The 18,031-nt window shown below is 36.6% G+C and overlaps 1 protein-coding gene across 1 annotated transcript; it reads right to left on the reverse strand.

Moving 5' to 3' along the window:
• Window positions 1-1,123: 1,123 nt before the first annotated feature.
• Window positions 1,124-15,228, reverse strand: LOC108669545. Its single transcript, XM_018156915.2, has 5 exons — window positions 15,000-15,228; window positions 13,682-13,906; window positions 3,337-3,676; window positions 2,354-2,465; window positions 1,124-1,359 (listed from the first exon to the last, which is right to left on the reverse strand). The coding sequence occupies exons 1-5, from the start codon at window positions 15,127-15,129 to the stop codon at window positions 1,210-1,212; spliced, it is 957 nt and encodes a 318-aa protein (XP_018012404.1). The 5' UTR covers window positions 15,130-15,228; the 3' UTR covers window positions 1,124-1,209.
• Window positions 15,229-18,031: the final 2,803 nt, after the last annotated feature.

Consider the following 18,031-nt stretch of genomic DNA (forward strand, 5'->3'; position numbering starts at 1 on the left):
TGAGTGTATTCATTCATTCAATGTATTCACACAATGTATTCAATACATTGTGTCCTGCCCTTCCTTCCCTTTGACTAAAAGATTATGACACAGGAAAATGAAGTTCACCATTTCTTTTTCCCATGCAAACAAATATCAAAACCCAAATTTTGGGGCTCATAAAGCACAAAGTTACTTTCTTCATAAGCCAATCTTTTTTTTCTTCATAAACCAATCTTTATAATCTTCATTAACCAATCTATTTTTTTCTTCTTCATAAACCAATCTTTATAACCTTCATTAACCAATCTTTTTTTTCTTCTTCATAAACAAATCTATATAATCTTCATTAACCAATCCTTTTTTTCTTCATAAACCAATATTTCTTTTCTTCATGAACCAATTTATTTTTCTTCCTAAGAAAATCTTTTTTTTTTTCTTCATAAACCAATATTTTTTTTCTTCATAAACCAATCTTTTTTTCTTCATAAACCAATCTTTATAATCTTCATTAACCAATTTTTTTTCTTCATAAACCAATCATTTTTTTCTTCATAAACCACTATTTTTTTCTTCATAAACCAATCTTTATAATCTTCATTAACCAATCTTTTTTTTCTTCATAAACAAAAATTTTTTTTCTCCATGATCATAAACCAATCTTTTTTTGTCTTCATAAACCAATCTTTTTTTCCTTCATAAACCACTCTTTTTTTTCTTCATAAACCAATCTTTTTTTTTCTTCATAAACCACTCTTTTTTTTCTTCATAAACCAATCTTTATAATCTTCATTAACCAATCTTTTTTTTTCATAAACCAATCTTTTTTTTTCTTCATAAACCACTCTTTTTTTTTCTTCATGAACCAATCTTTATAATCTTCATTAACCAATCTTTTTTTCTTTATTAATAACCAATCTTTTTTTTTTCTTCATAAACCACTCTTTTTAGCGCATTTTCTCATTCATGGAAAAAAGGCACTATTGTGCTCGCCACGTCCGTCCGTCTGTCTGTCTGTCCGTCCGTCCGTCCGTGACTTCACGTTTTCGTCAACGAGAAAATGCGCTCTCTGTCACTCATTTCAGTGAGTACTGAGTTATATTTTTTTTCATAAAACAATCTTTTCTTTTTTCTTCATAAACCAATCTTTTTTTTTTTCTTCATAAACCAATCTTTTTTTTTTGTTCATAAAGCAATCTTTATCTTCTGTTTCTATTCGTTAATTCCACTTCAAGCCATGGAGAGACGAGCGATGATGGCTGGAGGAGCGCCGATGGAGGTGAGGAAGGATGGCTGGATGGCTGATGATGATGATGTCTGGATGACCTTCATCTTCGGCTGCTGAGGGTAGTAGCAATGAAGGCCCTTGTTCGACTCGACCTGTGCAAATTACCATATAATTTAACATAATGTATAGGTTACCTTATAATTACCCTATAATCAACTCGACCTGTGCAATTTGCCTTATAATTTACCATAAAGTAAAGGTTGACCTTATAATTACCTATAATCAACTCGACCTGTGCGAATTACCATACAATTTACCCTAAAGTAAAGGTTGACCTTATAATTACCTATAATCAACTCGACCTGTGCAAATTACCTTATAATTTACCCTAAAGTATAGGTTACCCTATAATTACCCTATAAATGCTATAATATAATTTGACTGCATAGTTTGTGTATGTGTTTAAACAAATATCAGGTAATTACCCTATAATATAATTTGACTGCATAGTTTGTGTGCGTGTTTAAACAAATATCAGGTAATTACCCTATAATATAATTTGTCAGCAGAGTTTGTGTGCGTGTTTGAAGTATGGTACCGCGAACATTTAGGGTATCCACATAAATATCAGGGACTTTTTAATTGATAATATCTTATCTTTACATTAACATAGTTATTTTGTTTCCACACATATTTAAAACAACATTCATTTTTGTAAAAAAACATGTATTATTGTGAAGAGAAATAAAATTGAAATTGCTACTTTTAGACTGAGATATATAACCAATTAAGAAGTCAAGGATATTTTTGTGGGACGCACTGTATAGGGGGCTGTTAATTGGGGCGCATATATTGACTTCACACCGGAAAACATTTTTCGAATGACGAAACTTCGTTTTATTTATATTTTCTAGCATAACAACCAAATAACTCATTAAATTTGGGAGAGAGACAAAAGAGATCTTATCCATTTGCACAACTTCGATTCAACGGCAGTTATAACATTAAACAAGAAGTGGTTTTCTCCACATATTTCACTCATATATTTATAATAAAATTCAATAAATGCATGCTATAGCATAAATTCTTTGGAATAATTAATATTAAACAAGAAGTTCAATGCTATATTTGTATATTTGATGTCACCTGTTTTACAGTGGAGGTAACAGTTGGTGGAGCAGAGGGTGAGATGGTGAGGGTGGTGGAGTAACGTTTCTCAGCCAACCAGGGCACCCACTTAACCATGGTGGTGACCGAACTATAACGGGGGAACACATCACCATGGGAAATATATAAAAGGTATATATCATTAATGTACATCAAAATGATTATATAATTAAAACCATAATTTTATAACGTATTTAATCTTTTGCACTTGTGCGTTCCCTATTACTTCAAAACCTTAATGACTGAACAACATTAATTGGCACAACGATATGGCTCGGCAATTATTAATAGGAAATAAATCTAATGATAATGCTCAAAAATTAATTCAAGTCAAGTTGAAAATCCATCAGATCATGGTTGAACTAGTATAAGGTTGACCCATGAGAAGCTCATTTCTGCGGATGTAGTTTGTTGTTCGTCTGTGACGTCACTGATCTCAGTGACGTCACGGGCATTAACCATTCACCGAAATGCGATCAAACCAGTCAACTAATCCGTCGTGGGAATGACGTTTTTTTTACGTTTCTCGATCTCAGTGACGTAACAAGAAAGCTGAATTGAAAGACGGAAATCCTCGTGGGTCAACCTTATATAGTTCAACCATGCATCAGATGACCCAAAGGACTGAATCATCCACAATGCATGATGCATTAGCGGTATCGTTAGAACCATGGTTAGAACAGCCCTGCATGAGGCCGTACTATCGAAAATAGTTACGTGTACGTAACTCCCTCAGCCAATCAATGACAGTTTTTCAATCTAAACCCACCAATCACAGACGAGAAATCGGACGCTCTGTGTTCTTAGGTCGCCATGTGAATAAAGAAATCGATATGTACATCTTCCATTCTATATTCTTGTTTTCAATTTGGTATCTAAAAGCTTGTATGACAATTTATCTTTATAACGCGTTTTGTTCCCCGCTGCAGACATCTAGAAAAAAAGTCTTTAAAATATCTTACCCTTTTCTATTAGCCAATTTCTCTTCGGAAGCTGGGACGATGGACTGCAAATTCTTTTCTAGTCCATCACGATTGTTGTCATTCCCTGAAATCTTTCTTGCATTGAGTGAGATTCCCTTACTCAGAGAAGATTTTCGGCCATCTTGAGAAGCATCTCTTCCATCTGTGTCTTTTCCATCACGCGAAGTGTCCCTTCCATCTCGGGAACACTTACGTTCCTCTCTAGAGGGCTTCTTGCTTCCAGCGTCAGGGAGTCTCGTCGACGCAGTTTTGTTTTTGTCGTCGTCTGCTACGGCGGCTCCTCGACTGCGACGGGTTGCACGTTCTCGTTCCAGAGGTACTACGAAAAAAAAATTGAATTCATACTTCACAAACTTCACAAAATAAAGTACGAAAAGTAAATAACATTTGTATTTCGTCTGCAGTGACGTGTACATTGAAGATGGCCTATTAGTTATGATCACTGATATTCAAGAAATGAGTTGTGGGTTCAAGTCTCAGTTCGGCTGCGAAAATTATGGACAAAATAAACTTTTGCGGCAAGGTGATTAAGAACAGCAAGATTGAAACAGCGATTAGGCGTGACAGTAAAGTCAACAAAAGGCCAGACATGACCTAATCTTGAACGTTAGCACCTCTCTATAATTATATTGAATGGATATGTTGGCAATCGTTGGATTTGAAATGAATCGAAAATATATGAATGCCATGGAACACACTAGCTACGTGACAAGATTCAAATCAATATCTTCAATGAAGATTCTGCGCATCCCAAGAAAAAAAATTAAAAATAAAACTTTTAGACACGAAATTTCTAGCAATAAAATTTAGAAAATTTATTTCTAATTTATTTCAGGTTATGAAATAATTTTTGTTCTTCGACATGATGTAATGTTGAAAGAAGGACATTTTTATCGAAGTTAACGTTCTAAAAGATCATTGCGTTTTCTCGTATTTCATCATAGAAAATACTTTATATTTCAGACCAGACTACGTAGAAACAACTGTTGCAGTAGAAATTAGGATACAAAATCTCTGGTGATAAGGGCATAGAAATTGAAAGTGACCATGAAACGACGTAAATAATCGATAATAAATTTTATAACATATAATGGGTAATGTTTAGGTACCATGTTTGTGGCTCAAATGTTGAAGTTATTTCAAATTTCGCAGCACTCACTATTCCTTTGAGTGAAGTTATCTGGCACTTGCAACAAATACAATTCTTTTTTTGGTGGAGTAATAGAATATTAGGATATCTTGATTCCATAGTAGATTTTACCGGTATTACATTTATAATATCTAGTCTTCAACTATTATTGTTCTCTGTTATATTGATTTTTACCTTCATTGGCTTTTTACGCGCTAAACTTTTCTTAATTCCCTTAGACAAAAGAAAATCAAAACGAAAATTTCATTCAAGAGAATTTACGAAGTATGGATATTTTAATCAACAAATTACATTCAGGAGAGATTTAATGATTAAACAAAGTACTGAAATTTTATTCAACTTGCAACATCTATTGCCCAGATTCAACCTTTCTTATCAGTTATCACCAATAATTAATAATTCTTCCATAAAATGAAAACTATCCTCGCTTAACCTTGTTGATTGTGTACATACCAGAGAAAAAAAAAACATACTGACAATTATATTTTTGTACTAATATTTTAAAGTCAACTTAGCACAAGCGATGTTTTAACTATAAATACTAAATAGAATAATAGCATTAATTAGTCTGCTTCGTAATAGCGGTGTTAGGTAGTACCTATTTGTATGGTAGTAAGGCAACGATATAAATTGTATGTTAGTAACAATAAAACTCAATAAGGTTCGATCATCGACAGCTGGTGAAGTGACTCATGCTTATTAAGTTCAACCTTTGTTTAGGCGTTCGACTTGCCAGGCAAACTTTCGCTTTAGTTTCAAGGTCCACTTTACTTCAGTCTTAACTCCTTTAGCGGTAAAAAAATTAATTTCCCCAGCCAATAAATGAACAGTTTGTGCTAGGCTGTAAGCTGGGTGCTTGCTACTTTATTCATATCGATATTTCTTCACTCATATTTCATACGAGCTAAATTTTCCAGATAATGGTGATGAACTGAAAGCTCTAAATTTAAATCGATGAAACTATATCAAATGTTTAATACATTGACCAATAATTGAATAATATTGAATGAATTATAATTGGTTTGATTAATTATTAATAATTAATACCATTGATTAAGAATAATAATAATAATCAAGAATTGCATCAAGAAGTCGAAACCAAGTTCAGGGAAAAAATGTACGCCTTCATTTATATTAATTCTTGAGATAGCCATTGTATTATTAAGTAACTTCATACATCCTAAATTCATTTGCGGGGGTGAAATTTGATAAAATGAAGATGCAATACGCACCAAAACAATGTGCATATTTCAATAATAATTCAAAAACTATAATAACATAAAAATCACCGCACCAACAGTGACAATATATCTAAAGGTTTTTATCCCTCGTCTACAGACGACTCGAACCTTTGCTAAAGCTTTTTCGTACGCAAAAGCTTTGTAGCGAAGGCTTTGTAGCGAAAGTTTTTGTAGCGAAGGCTTTGTAGCGAAAGTTTTTGTAGTGGAAAGTTTTTGTAGCTAAATGCTTTGTAGCGAAGGCTTTGTAGCGAAAGTTACTACCAGAAAAAAAATCAACGTTTCGCCTAAGGATTAATAACCTATAGCTGTCGCCAATGCCACTCGTATTTAAAAGGCTCTTAACATGAGTTGTTAGCAATTAACTATAATGCCGTTACAAAACCATCTTTGAACAATATAAAGTACGAAAAATAGTACCGAGAGTGTGGATCACTGATACACTGTTAGAAAAAAAAACGGTCCCACTGGCGTTCTAGTGGCCGGTCGCCCCGTGAAAATAAACTGTTTCGCCGTTTTTTCAGATGTTTTACGGAAATCTAGTGTTAAATTAGAATAAAAACGGCGACACGGTGTTTCTTTTTACGTGCCGACCGGCCACTGAAACGCTGGTAATACCGTTAACGGTAATTTTTCTAACAGTGTACGGCTATCTCTGTTACCATGTAGCTCCCGCAGTCAGAAAAACGGATGGGTCACATTGAGCAAACAGTGATTCACTTCTTGCGTGTAGCACTGAAATTTTCATTTCCTGGGACAAACTAGGTCAAGATGACCCACATGAGTGCAAATTTGCATCGCTATTAGGACAAAATCTCATAAATTTCCAAGTCCATAATTAGCGCGGATTATGCGCGTTGACCGAGTGTTCCGCTTAGCCATACTTGGTAGGCTACTCGATCGTATCGGTGACCGATCAGATTTTGTAACCACGATCCATAGAGTGCAGGCCATTCATTATGATAAAATTAATACCTGCATCCATGGCCTGAATTCTTTGGAATAATTCCCATCTGTGGAATAATTAAATAACTCCCTTATTTGTATTATTTAATCTGGCCCATCTATATTCTTGGTGCTTATTTTTAAGCGAGTCGCATTCAAGTCACAGTTCTGTCCAAAATTCGGACAGTCACCGCCAATATATAAATTAAATGAAAATGCCCCACGGTGCAAAATACTCACTTTCATAAATTTTAGGTTGAATTTTCAATTTTACAGACTGATTTACAGAAACTTCGTGATGTAATGGCTCGATAAAAAAGAATTAGTAAATATATTATTGCAATGTAAATTTATTGAGGAAGAAATCACCTAATTTTTGTATCATTCAGTTTTAAAGATGACATCGGACAAATGACGGTCCTTATTGTCAATGCATTCAATTTGTCAATTTTTAATGTTTCATTCCGCTTTAATTTAATGTTAATTTAATTTAATTACTTTTTTTTAATTTTTAATGTTCCGCTGAAGCATATGTTGGCGATGGCTTCTTCAAATAAGGTAGGGCCCTTAGACAGCCATTGTAAAAAATTGATATATGGTAGCCTCATAAAAAAATCACACGGAGCTAAATTGTAACTTGATCAGGATCAGAGCCGATCAGGAACCCGACCTGAAGGACGAATACGAAACCGAGTTGAGAGAAAATAGATACTCAACGAGAAATGCTCGTTGAGTATCGATAATGGAACGGCCATTGGAATAGTACGCGCCTCGACAGCAAACGCACGCTGCTCACTTGTCCAATGCATAGTGGCAACTGACTAGGCGGGACACAAAACTTCATGACTTAGCCTTTCACATGAAATCCTCCTCGCCCTTTTCCAACAACATCTGGCTACTTGGCGCGAACACACAGGAAGTTTTTGTCAGTCACCCTAGCGAAGCGCAAGTATAACGCACGGGTAATAATTATATGAACATATGGGCAACTCTGAGAACATGCATCATTCCTAACTCTGAATGCGATATAAGCCACATGGCAAGGACATTAAAATCGCGGCACCTTAGTTTAGCTGGCAAAGCCTCATATGTTCTTTAGAGCGTCGTAACTGAGCTGATTTTTGTGAAGTTTTGACAAAAAAGAAGCGAAGTGACATTTCTAGGTTAACATTTAGGTTATTTTTTTTCTAAAGTGGTAAGTGCATTTTCGAGAAGAAGGTCATGCATTTCTAGCGCCGAGGAAATTGAATGGATGGCCGCGTGTGAGGAACATTGGACATAGTGTGAGGTGTGATCACTGAGTTCATAGTGTGAGTAAATTTGGACATGGAGTGAGTAATGGCCACTGAGTACATAGTGTGAGTAAATTTGGACATGGAGTGCGTAATGGCCACTGAGTACATAGTGTGAGTAAATTTGGACATGGAGTGAGTAATGGCAACTGGGTACATAGTGTGAGTAAATTTGGACATGGCGTGAGTAATGGCCACTGAGTTCATAGTGTGAGTAAATTTGGACATGGAGTGCGTAATGGCCACTGAGTACATAGTGTGAGGAAACTTGGACATGGAGTGAGTAGTGGCCACTGGGTACATAGTGTGAGTAAATTTGGACATGGAATGAGTAATGGCCACCAAGTTCATAGCGTGACGAAATTGGGACATAGTGTGAGGAATGACCACTGACTACTGGACATAATGAGGATATGGTGTGAGGAATGATCATTAACCCTTGGACATGATGTGGACACAGTGTTAGGTATGATCACAGTGTGAGGTATGACCGCTGAGCATTAGGCATAGTCTGAGGAATGACCACCGTGTAGTGTATGATTACTGCCTCTCGGACCTAAAGTGGACAGTGTGAGGTATGACTATTGCTTGAGGTATGACTACTACGTATGTGAGGTATGGTCTTTGAGCATTGGACATCGGGTGGACATATAGTGTGAGATATGAGCGATACGCATTCCTTGTAATGGACGTCCCAAGGATCAGGCTGTACTATAGAACAGTGAACGAGGACGTGAGTGGCATGAACGTGAGTTTTGAGTGGCATGCAGGATTCGATGCCTGGATAAGTTGGTGCAGGCAGAGGCAACGATGATACGATACATGAACGTCATTAAATCGATTTTAGGAATCGTTTCTTATTTTGATATTAAGATGGCTCAGAAACTTAGAAGTCTTAAGTACTTTCGATAAATTTTTACTTTCAAAAAGAAACCATTGGCCACACTAAAAGATATTTTTTTGGACGCTATATGTGTAAGACAGGTAAATTAAAAAATTAAATTAAAGACTGGTAATTGGCTGGTTTCTAAGTTGAATACTGAACGTATTTTATGACCAATAATTGATGTATGGAAAAGCCCATGGGACTTCAATAATTACAGTATATTAGCCCCAATTGATGACCTTTCACTAGTAATTTTCAACAATCCACAACTGCAAGAACCTAAACAAAGCGTGTCAACAGCGCGTTTCAACGCGCGTCAAGAACATGCTCCAACAAAGAATTGAATCCCGCAGTGACACACTACTTCCGTTGTCTGGGTCAGTCTTGCAGCCAACATCAGCTGAATTAATTCAGCGTCGACACGCAAATCCATGTATGGCTTTCCTATGTTGACGGCACAAGCAGGATATACCGGACTGCATACGGAAGTTATCCTACAGCGTACTCACAAAAATCAATGCATCACGCTGTCCAAATATTAACACATGCACTTTCCGCACGTAGTACTGATACGTCTTTGTGCCAGAGGCAAAATGGGTTAGAGTGACACACACAGGTCGCACTGATACATCTTTGTGCAAAATGGGTCTGATTGACACACACAGGACAAAAAAGTGAATCGCTAGTTGACAAAATCTTACTTATTTGTGTGGAGTGACGTGATGTGGAGTGATGTGTGTGTGGAGTGATGTGATGTGGAGTGATGTGTGTGTGGAGTGATGTGGAGTGATGTGAAGTGGAGTGATGTGTGTGTGGAGTGATGTGATGTGGAGTGATGTGATGTGGAGTGATGTGATGTGGAGTTATGTGATGTGGAGTGATGTGATGTGGAGTGATGTGATGTGGAGTGATGTGTGTGTGGAATGATGTGTGTGTGGAGTGATGTGTGTGTGCAGTGATGAGGTATAAAGTGGCCGGACAAAAGGAAGAAGATGAAGAAAGATGAAGAGGAAGTACTCGTAGATAGGATATGGGGAGGAAGAGGGAGTAAGGAGGATAAGGATATATTTTTATGAATTGAAATCGGCTTGCTAACGCTCTATCCGCAAAGAAATGTCGTTTCGAGCTCGCATGAATAAGTGAGAACGCTTCTCGGAATTGTGGGAAGCTCTGCTATACCTAAAACAGAACTGTCTAACTTGAAAATTACGGCAGGAATTACGATATGAATTGGAAATGCAGCCAATCAAAAGCCTATCTCTTTTCCAGCTATGGCAAGAATATAATTGATATAATAAGACGATCAATTTGTATTTGTTAGAACCAACTACTGACGAACACGGAGCGAATTCACCCTTCATATAATAACTGAAATTTTAATCCATTCCCGAGTTCACTGAAATATTCGAAGTACATTGCAAATAAAAACTAATGAATTAATGTATCATTTATAACTAGGAAGTATCATTATAACATAAGGTATTAGTAAATTATTATTCGTGTAAATTATTAGTATTAAATACATCATAAGATAATGTATTTAATACATCATTATAACATAGTGTATTAGGTATAATAATTCGAAGCAAACATAATGTATTATTAAATTATTATTAGTATAAATTATTAGCTTTAAATACATCATAACATAATGTATTTAATATATCATTATAACATAGTATATTAGGTAGTGTATTAGGTATAATAATGTATGTATTAGGTATGCATTAGGTATAATAATTCGAAGCAGACAATTAGATCGTCGCAAGTAAGGTGTCAGCTGTGGGCATGTTTTGTATTTGTATAAAATGTATTTTTAACTATAATGTATTAGGTATAATAATTAAGCAGACAATTAGATCGTAGCAAGTAAGGTGTCAGCTGTGGGCATGTTTTGTATTTGTATAAAATGTATTTTTAAGTATAATGCATTAGGTATAATAATTAAGCAGACAATTAGATCGTAGCAAGTAAGGCGTCATGTTAGTGTGGACCAGTGGGCATGTTAGGACCAGGTGTTCACTGGCCTTGGAGGGCAGCAGGCAGCTGAGCAGCGCTGCTGCTCAGCCGCTGCAGCTCAACGTGAACGACTCAAGTGATCAAGCTACATTTTCTATTCTTTATCATTTCCTTGTTCACGAACGCCTTTAAATTTGTGTCATTTTTCACCTGCATGAAGTGAATCTTTTATCATTTACTTGTTAATGAACGTCTTTAAACTTGTGCCATTTTTCACCAGCATGAAGTGAATCTTTCTTCATCGTTCCCTTGTTAATGAACGCCTTTAAACTTGTGTGATTTTTCACTCGCATGAAGTGAATCTTTCTTCATCATTTGCTTATTAATGAACGCCTTTAAACTTGTGCCATTTTTCTCTCGCATGAAGTGAATCTTTCTTCATCATTTGCTTATTAATGAACGCCTTTAAACTTGTGTCATTTTTCACCTGCATGAAGTGAATCTTTCTTAATCATTCCCTTGTTAATGAACGCCTTTAAACTTGTGTCATTTTTCACCCACATGAAGTGAATCTTTCTTCATTATTGCCTTGTTCACGAACGTCTTTAAATTTGTGTAATTTTTCACTCGCATGAAGTGAATCTTTCTTCATCATTTACTTGTTAATGAACGTCTTTAATTTTGTGTAATTTTCACCTGCATGAAGTGAATCTTTCTTCATCATTCCCTATGTCATGAACGTCTTTAAATTTGTGTAATTTTTCACGGGTTTGTAGTGAATCTTTCCTTATAATTTCTTAGTTTACGAACGTATTTAAACTAGTGTCATTTTTCACTCGCATGCTGAGTCCTTCATCTTATCTCATTCACAAACGTCTTAAGATTAATGTCATTTTTCACTCACATTTATTTAATTTTCGCTAACTTCCGCTACGCCCCTTGCTGTTTCAGAGAGATAGATAATCTGTTCATTTATTACTGGTTTCTCCAATTAATAATACCGAAATATTATTGTCTCGAAGTCTGAAGACATAATAAGGAATATTACTTTTTATATTATATTTTTCGTCGATTTCATTTGTCTCAGTCTTTTTTTCTTTTGTGCGTCTATTATTTTGAAAAACATTAAATTTTATCTTATTTTATATCATAACATATAATAATGCGAATGTATTACTACGAGCGTACGGGGAGATGAACAAATTTCATTAGGATTTGTTTTTTCCTGTCTTATTCTGGACGAGGTTATTTATTAGAAAATAAAGCTTCATTTATCAAGATAAGTTATAAAGACTCTTCTTTTAAACGCTACGAACAGTTTTTCAAAATTGGTCAACAAAAAGTTAATTAGACTATAAAAGACTTTTAAACATGGCAGATTTACGTCACCGTTATTTTTTTGAAGCATAAACCCTCATTTACTCCCACAACCTCTACCCTCTTCAACTTTCATAGCCTCAAACCCCTCTTCATTCATCTTCATTTCTAAAACTTAAAAAATTCGTGTTATCAAGGCCGGTTTTTACGCGCACACTCGTATATTTTTACCCCCTTGTTAAGGCATGGGCATACTTTCATAGCCCCAAACCCCTCTTCATTCCTTCTCATTTCTAAAAACCTAAAAAATTCGTCTTATCATGGCCGATTTTTACGCTCACCCTCGTATATTTTTACCCTCTTGTTAAGGCATGGGCATTAGCTAAGCAGCTTATCGCAACGTAAGTCGTTTCCTTGTGCTGCTAACAAGCGTCGCATTCTTAGTATGAACTCCAGTACAGGGAAGTGAAGTCGAGGAAATTCATTATTAAATCTCAATTATCATACAAGTTACTTATATTATTAGTCTGCTTATATCGCAAGTTCACAAAGAATTTAAAAGCAAAGAAAACGCCAAGAAAATTCACCATGTCGATATTTAAAATGATATGGTGAATTTTCTTGGCGTTTTCTTTGCTTTTAAATTCCTTACATAAAAGTTAGTAATGAATCATGTATGGTCGGAACTCTAAACTCCGGAAAAAATCATGTTACTTGGCACAAGGTACGATTTACTAAAGAAAAAGTGAATATAGTTATCCAATATGGTAATTTATCGATAAATATTTTCCGAATTAAATAGAATCAATGTAAATCATTATTGAATAATAATGAGAAAACATGCAATGACTGAATAAGTTCAAGTTTAGTGAGATAAAATTTGAACAAAAAACGAAAAAGATTTCAAAATTAAATTTTTCTGATATATATTGTGTGCCTTAAGACATTATGAAACCGTGAAAAATCTCTTGAGATTTCAATATGTTTCTTCTTGTTTTACGTTTTACATTAATAATATTTCTAAATAGAGGTAGACTAACAATATTGTTATTTTTAAACTAAAATAATTTAAGACAAACACCACGCAATTAAAAGCGATTCCTGCAATTCCTTAAACAATTAATGTCACTCCCAATATTTGAAAAAAAAATGCAACTTTAATTTTTGAGAAAATGCATGCGTTTGTGGTAACTGTACACGAGTACGAACAATAATCAGAAAATAAAATAATTTCAAGATAAATTGTTAAATCCTTCAGTCAATTTAGTTAAAAATAAAAAGCACTTCAACTAAATGCACATACAAAAAAATACACAACACGGCACCTCACCTCTTGGACACACGACACCTCACCTCTTGGACACACGACACCTCACCTCTTGGACACACGACACCTCACCTCTTGGACACACGACACCTCACATCTTGGACACACGGCACCTCACCTCTAGGCACGACAGGAGTGATGTTGACGGACACACGGCACCTCACCTCTTGGACACACGACACCTCACCTCTTGGACACACGGCACCTCACCTCTGGGCACGACAGGAGTGATGTGTCCATGAGGGCCGTGGTGATGAACTTCTGAACATTTACACTGGCGGTTGCGGGAGGCCGTGGCCAGGTTGGGACCCTGAGGGGTGGTGAGCTTGCGGGCGGGGGAGGGCGACCCTCGGCAGGAGGCGGACCTCAGCGAGGACCTCGAGAAGGAGCTCAGGAAAGGAGCTTTTTCTGACGAGGTGCTGTCTGAGGAACGGCCTGAGGGAAATGATGGGAAATATTGACTTATATTACAATGTTATCGACAAAAATATGGGAATATCTTTGATGAAAATAAGATGAAATTTCGGGTTATAGAATAGAATAAAATAGAATAGAATAGAATAGAATAGAATAGAATAGAATAGAATATAATAGAATAGAATAGAATAGAATAAAATAGAATAGAATAGAATAGAATAGAATAGAATAGAATAGAATATAATAGAATAGAATAGAATAGAATAGAATAGAATAGAATAGAATAGAATAGAATAGAATAGAATAGAATAGAATAGAATAGAAACTGGACTTATTGCCTGCTCCGTAATTTGCTAGGCATTTTAAGACTGAACATATGCTCCTGCATAGCTTCGTCTAGTCTGTTATTGAATATGTTCATACTCGGAGCGTCAACGATGCTATCAGGGAGACTGTTCCACATGTCGGTGACTCGAAGCGAGAAGAATTCAGGATTGTTGTCGCATAGTTGAGTGACAATATTACCGTTATAAATGATGAGGAAATTCGTCATGGGAACAGAAGAAAATTTTGAGTCATCTGCATTAATACCAGTATCGAAAAATATATGCGTTACGGACTAAGGGAAATGAAAGAAGATTTTAACTTTTATGTCAATATTAACAATATGAGGAAAGTCCTCAAGAAAATAAGCGGAAATATTTACTTGTGTGCTGATAATACCATAAAAATATAATAAATGTGCATACCACGCTTGGTAATTAACCGCAGGTTAGGTTTTGGTGCAGATGTCGTAGCTTGATTTACCGATTTGCATTTCCGACTGAAATTATTTGGGCACAGTATTAATCATCTCTCGATTGACTGATTAAATCATCTATTGCAAAATTATAAATATAACAATAAATAACCATTAAAAATGTGCAATTATTATACCATTTCAATTTCTAGTCCGGACGATCGGATTTCAAAGTGAACTATGAAATTTCTAATCAAGAATAAAGTTAGAGGCATCCGCCAAGCTTATTTCAAACAAAGAACTTGAGTTCTTCATTAGATTTATAATAAACACAACTGTTTTTTAATTGTATAATACATAAAAATTTCTCACCTGATCTTCTAAAGGATCGACGACTTCTGGCAAACGATCCTGGAGAACTTGCTTCTTCACTAGACTGAAAATCAGGTAACGAATTGCGACCCAGGCCTGAGTCGACCGAAATTACTTCTGTGGCACTCATGTTTCAATTTTTTAAGATTTTATAGTATATAGGAGTATTCGTCGCAAAGTTCTCAAGTATCCAGCGCGGACGAGTGACACACGCAACCTCCGTACAAGGCAGCCCGCAGCCAACTGGCGGGTGTTGTGTTGTGAACGCGAGGCCGCTGGTGCGGACCATCGCGGGTCACAGCTACCGTTTAATTTTGACCCTGAATCCTGTACTTTTTTCCTGGCACTACCAAATACAGACACAATTTTTCTTAGGCAGTCTCCATGAACTCGGCGTCAATCGCCAGAAGGCAGTGATTTATTTTTCGTTCGTACTTTTTGGCAGTGAATGAGGAACTCGTCGGCCATGATTCATTCACCAATGCCGGAAGTTTGATCACGACGCGCCGCTCAACGTACGATGTTAGGAACCTTTTAGGGTAAAGCCCGCCCGGGAGTACTTCTGCTAAGGGAGATAAGCGTTGAGTCTTGCAAGGTCGTTTAGATCATTTATTATCGCGACCATGTATCGCGTGGTTAAGATTTTTTTTCCATTTCTCGCGTTTACCATGAGAGATTGAAACGAAGAAATTCAACGTGACAAGCAAAATTAATATATCAAATAATATATATATCATTAATATATCAATTTCATATATCAATGCATCGTGCCCTCTAGCATACTAGCTCATCAGCGTTCTTTCCGTTTATAACAATTATCTTATAATTTGCATTAGGTTTCAAGTTGACTTTCAATAATCGTTTTCAAGTAGCAAGTAAGAATTTCAGTGAACTGTAATTTACATTGGAAATTACATGTGTGAAGGTATCGCGCAAGGACGTATGCGTTATTTCTGCCCTGGGTCTTCCGTTCTAATATCAGTGACAAACTAAAATATATCAAGTTTAAAATCCCCCGATTTCATGAAGCACCATAGCAGTGTTGTGATGGATTGTTTCAGTAATTTTAAGTTCTGTTTCATACCTTATAACCTTATGATGAGTTTAGGACTTTTTAGTCCACGGTCACGCTGATGCGCCGCCTTCGTCGTCCTTCGTCTCCGAGTCGTCGCTAGGCAGGTCACCCCGCCCTCGGATACCGGATGTAACGTTGGACGTGTCTCGTATGTTTGCCCTCCTTTGGGCCAGCTGATGCAAGATACTGTTGCTTGTCACTTGCTGAGGGTAGTTTCCCATTACTGGACAATCCGGGATCTTTCTCAACCAATTGTCCAGCCGTCTCTTGAATGTTGCAAGGGTGAACTCCCCTCCTCCCAGCGCTTTTGGCGAAGAGAGGATGCATTCAAGAGCCTTGGTCCTACAACGGACAGTGATTCCTCATTAAGAGTCTGTACTCTGGCCGCGGCTCGGTTATTAAATGGGGGAACCCTGCACAGTCTCCCCTTCCTTTCGTTGTAACGAGTCACTATTCTGGAGGTCTCATTCTCTAAGTTAGGAGCCAATCCGGTTATCATCTTCCAAGTGTACAGTATAACATAACATAACATAACATAATGATGTCGGCGCTGAAATGTAGGCCTGATGTGGCCTGTCGCCGATTCTTTTCCTTTTCGTGAAACACACTTCTTCAACAGCACTGCCGGAATTCCGTCGGGTCCTGGTGCTGAAAACGTCGCCAGTTCTTTGATACTTATTTCCATGTCTTCCGGTCCAAACTCTAATGTTCTCCAGCTCTCTACCTCCTAGAGAACTTCAATTTCATTCTCCTCCCTTGAGTAGCGGGGGTTACTGAACACTGATTCAAACTTTGATTCCAGTAACTCACACATGCCTTGGTCATCTCCGACAATGACTTCGTTCGTTATCTTTAAGCGGGCCTACTGGCGTCTTTATTTTAGCCTTGGACTGAGCGTATTTAAAAAAATACTTGACGCTCTCTTTGATGACCTCAACCACTCGCTCTTCCGCGGCTTGTTCTTCCATCCTGTGCGAGTCCTGCAGCCTGAGTTCAATTTCCTTGTGCAAATCTACTAGCCTGTGTCTCCTCATATCACTAGTGGATTCAGCTATTTGTTTATTTAATCGCTTGCGTTTTCTCATAAGGATTCGTCGGTCTCTTGGAATGCTGTGGACTTTAGGGCCTGTTTTTCTCGGGGTATGACGCACACATACCTGTGCTAGTTTCTCACACAGTTTTGTGTAGATTTCCTCAGCATTCATCTCGTGGAACTCCGCTCTCCAATCGATTTCGTCAATTTCATTCCAAATTGCCACCCAATCCGGTCTTCGTTTAATGTTGTAAAATTTGTAATGTAATCAAGTTCCGTATGGTTTACAATAAAGGATGAATAAAACTACGTAATCATCGTGGTTAATTATAAATAAAATATGTCTCGGGAAGTAGAGAAATTTTCTCATTTCCCAGCAGAGCCTCGAATGCACTGGCTTCCTAAATGGCAGGCTGGCGTACAATTTATAGGCGTACAAAATTCAAAATTACGTAAAGGGTAGGAAAAATCGAAGCAGCTGCGACCAAAATTAATTTATGAAGAAATAAATACATAATTCAACCAAAACTTAAATTTGATATTAATTCTCCCATTTCTGGAGGAATTGAGTTTTCAGGTACAAGATCCGCAGGCGGAACATGAACTGGTTCCGATCGTAGTGAGTGCAGAGAATCAATCATCAATGAAAATAATTTACTTATAAATATTATTCTTAAGAAAAGTAAGATTGACAACGCACAAATGAAATCTTTTATGAAGAACAGAAATTTCACAATACCGCGAGTTGGGTGTAAAAGACTTGAAAACGAGCTTAAACGTTCACTCAAATTTCTTCCACTGGAGCTAACAACAATCTATTTAATTTTCACTTTCATCTCAAAAGCGTAATCTCTCGTCGCTCCGACATGAAAAAATTTCATAACCAAAATTTGACAACAGAGCAGAGCAGAAACAGAATATATT

The sequence above is a fragment of the Hyalella azteca genome, unplaced genomic scaffold, assembly GCF_000764305.2.
Source record: "Hyalella azteca isolate HAZT.00-mixed unplaced genomic scaffold, Hazt_2.0.2 contig12555, whole genome shotgun sequence".
Lineage (NCBI taxonomy): Eukaryota > Metazoa > Arthropoda > Malacostraca > Amphipoda > Hyalellidae > Hyalella > Hyalella azteca.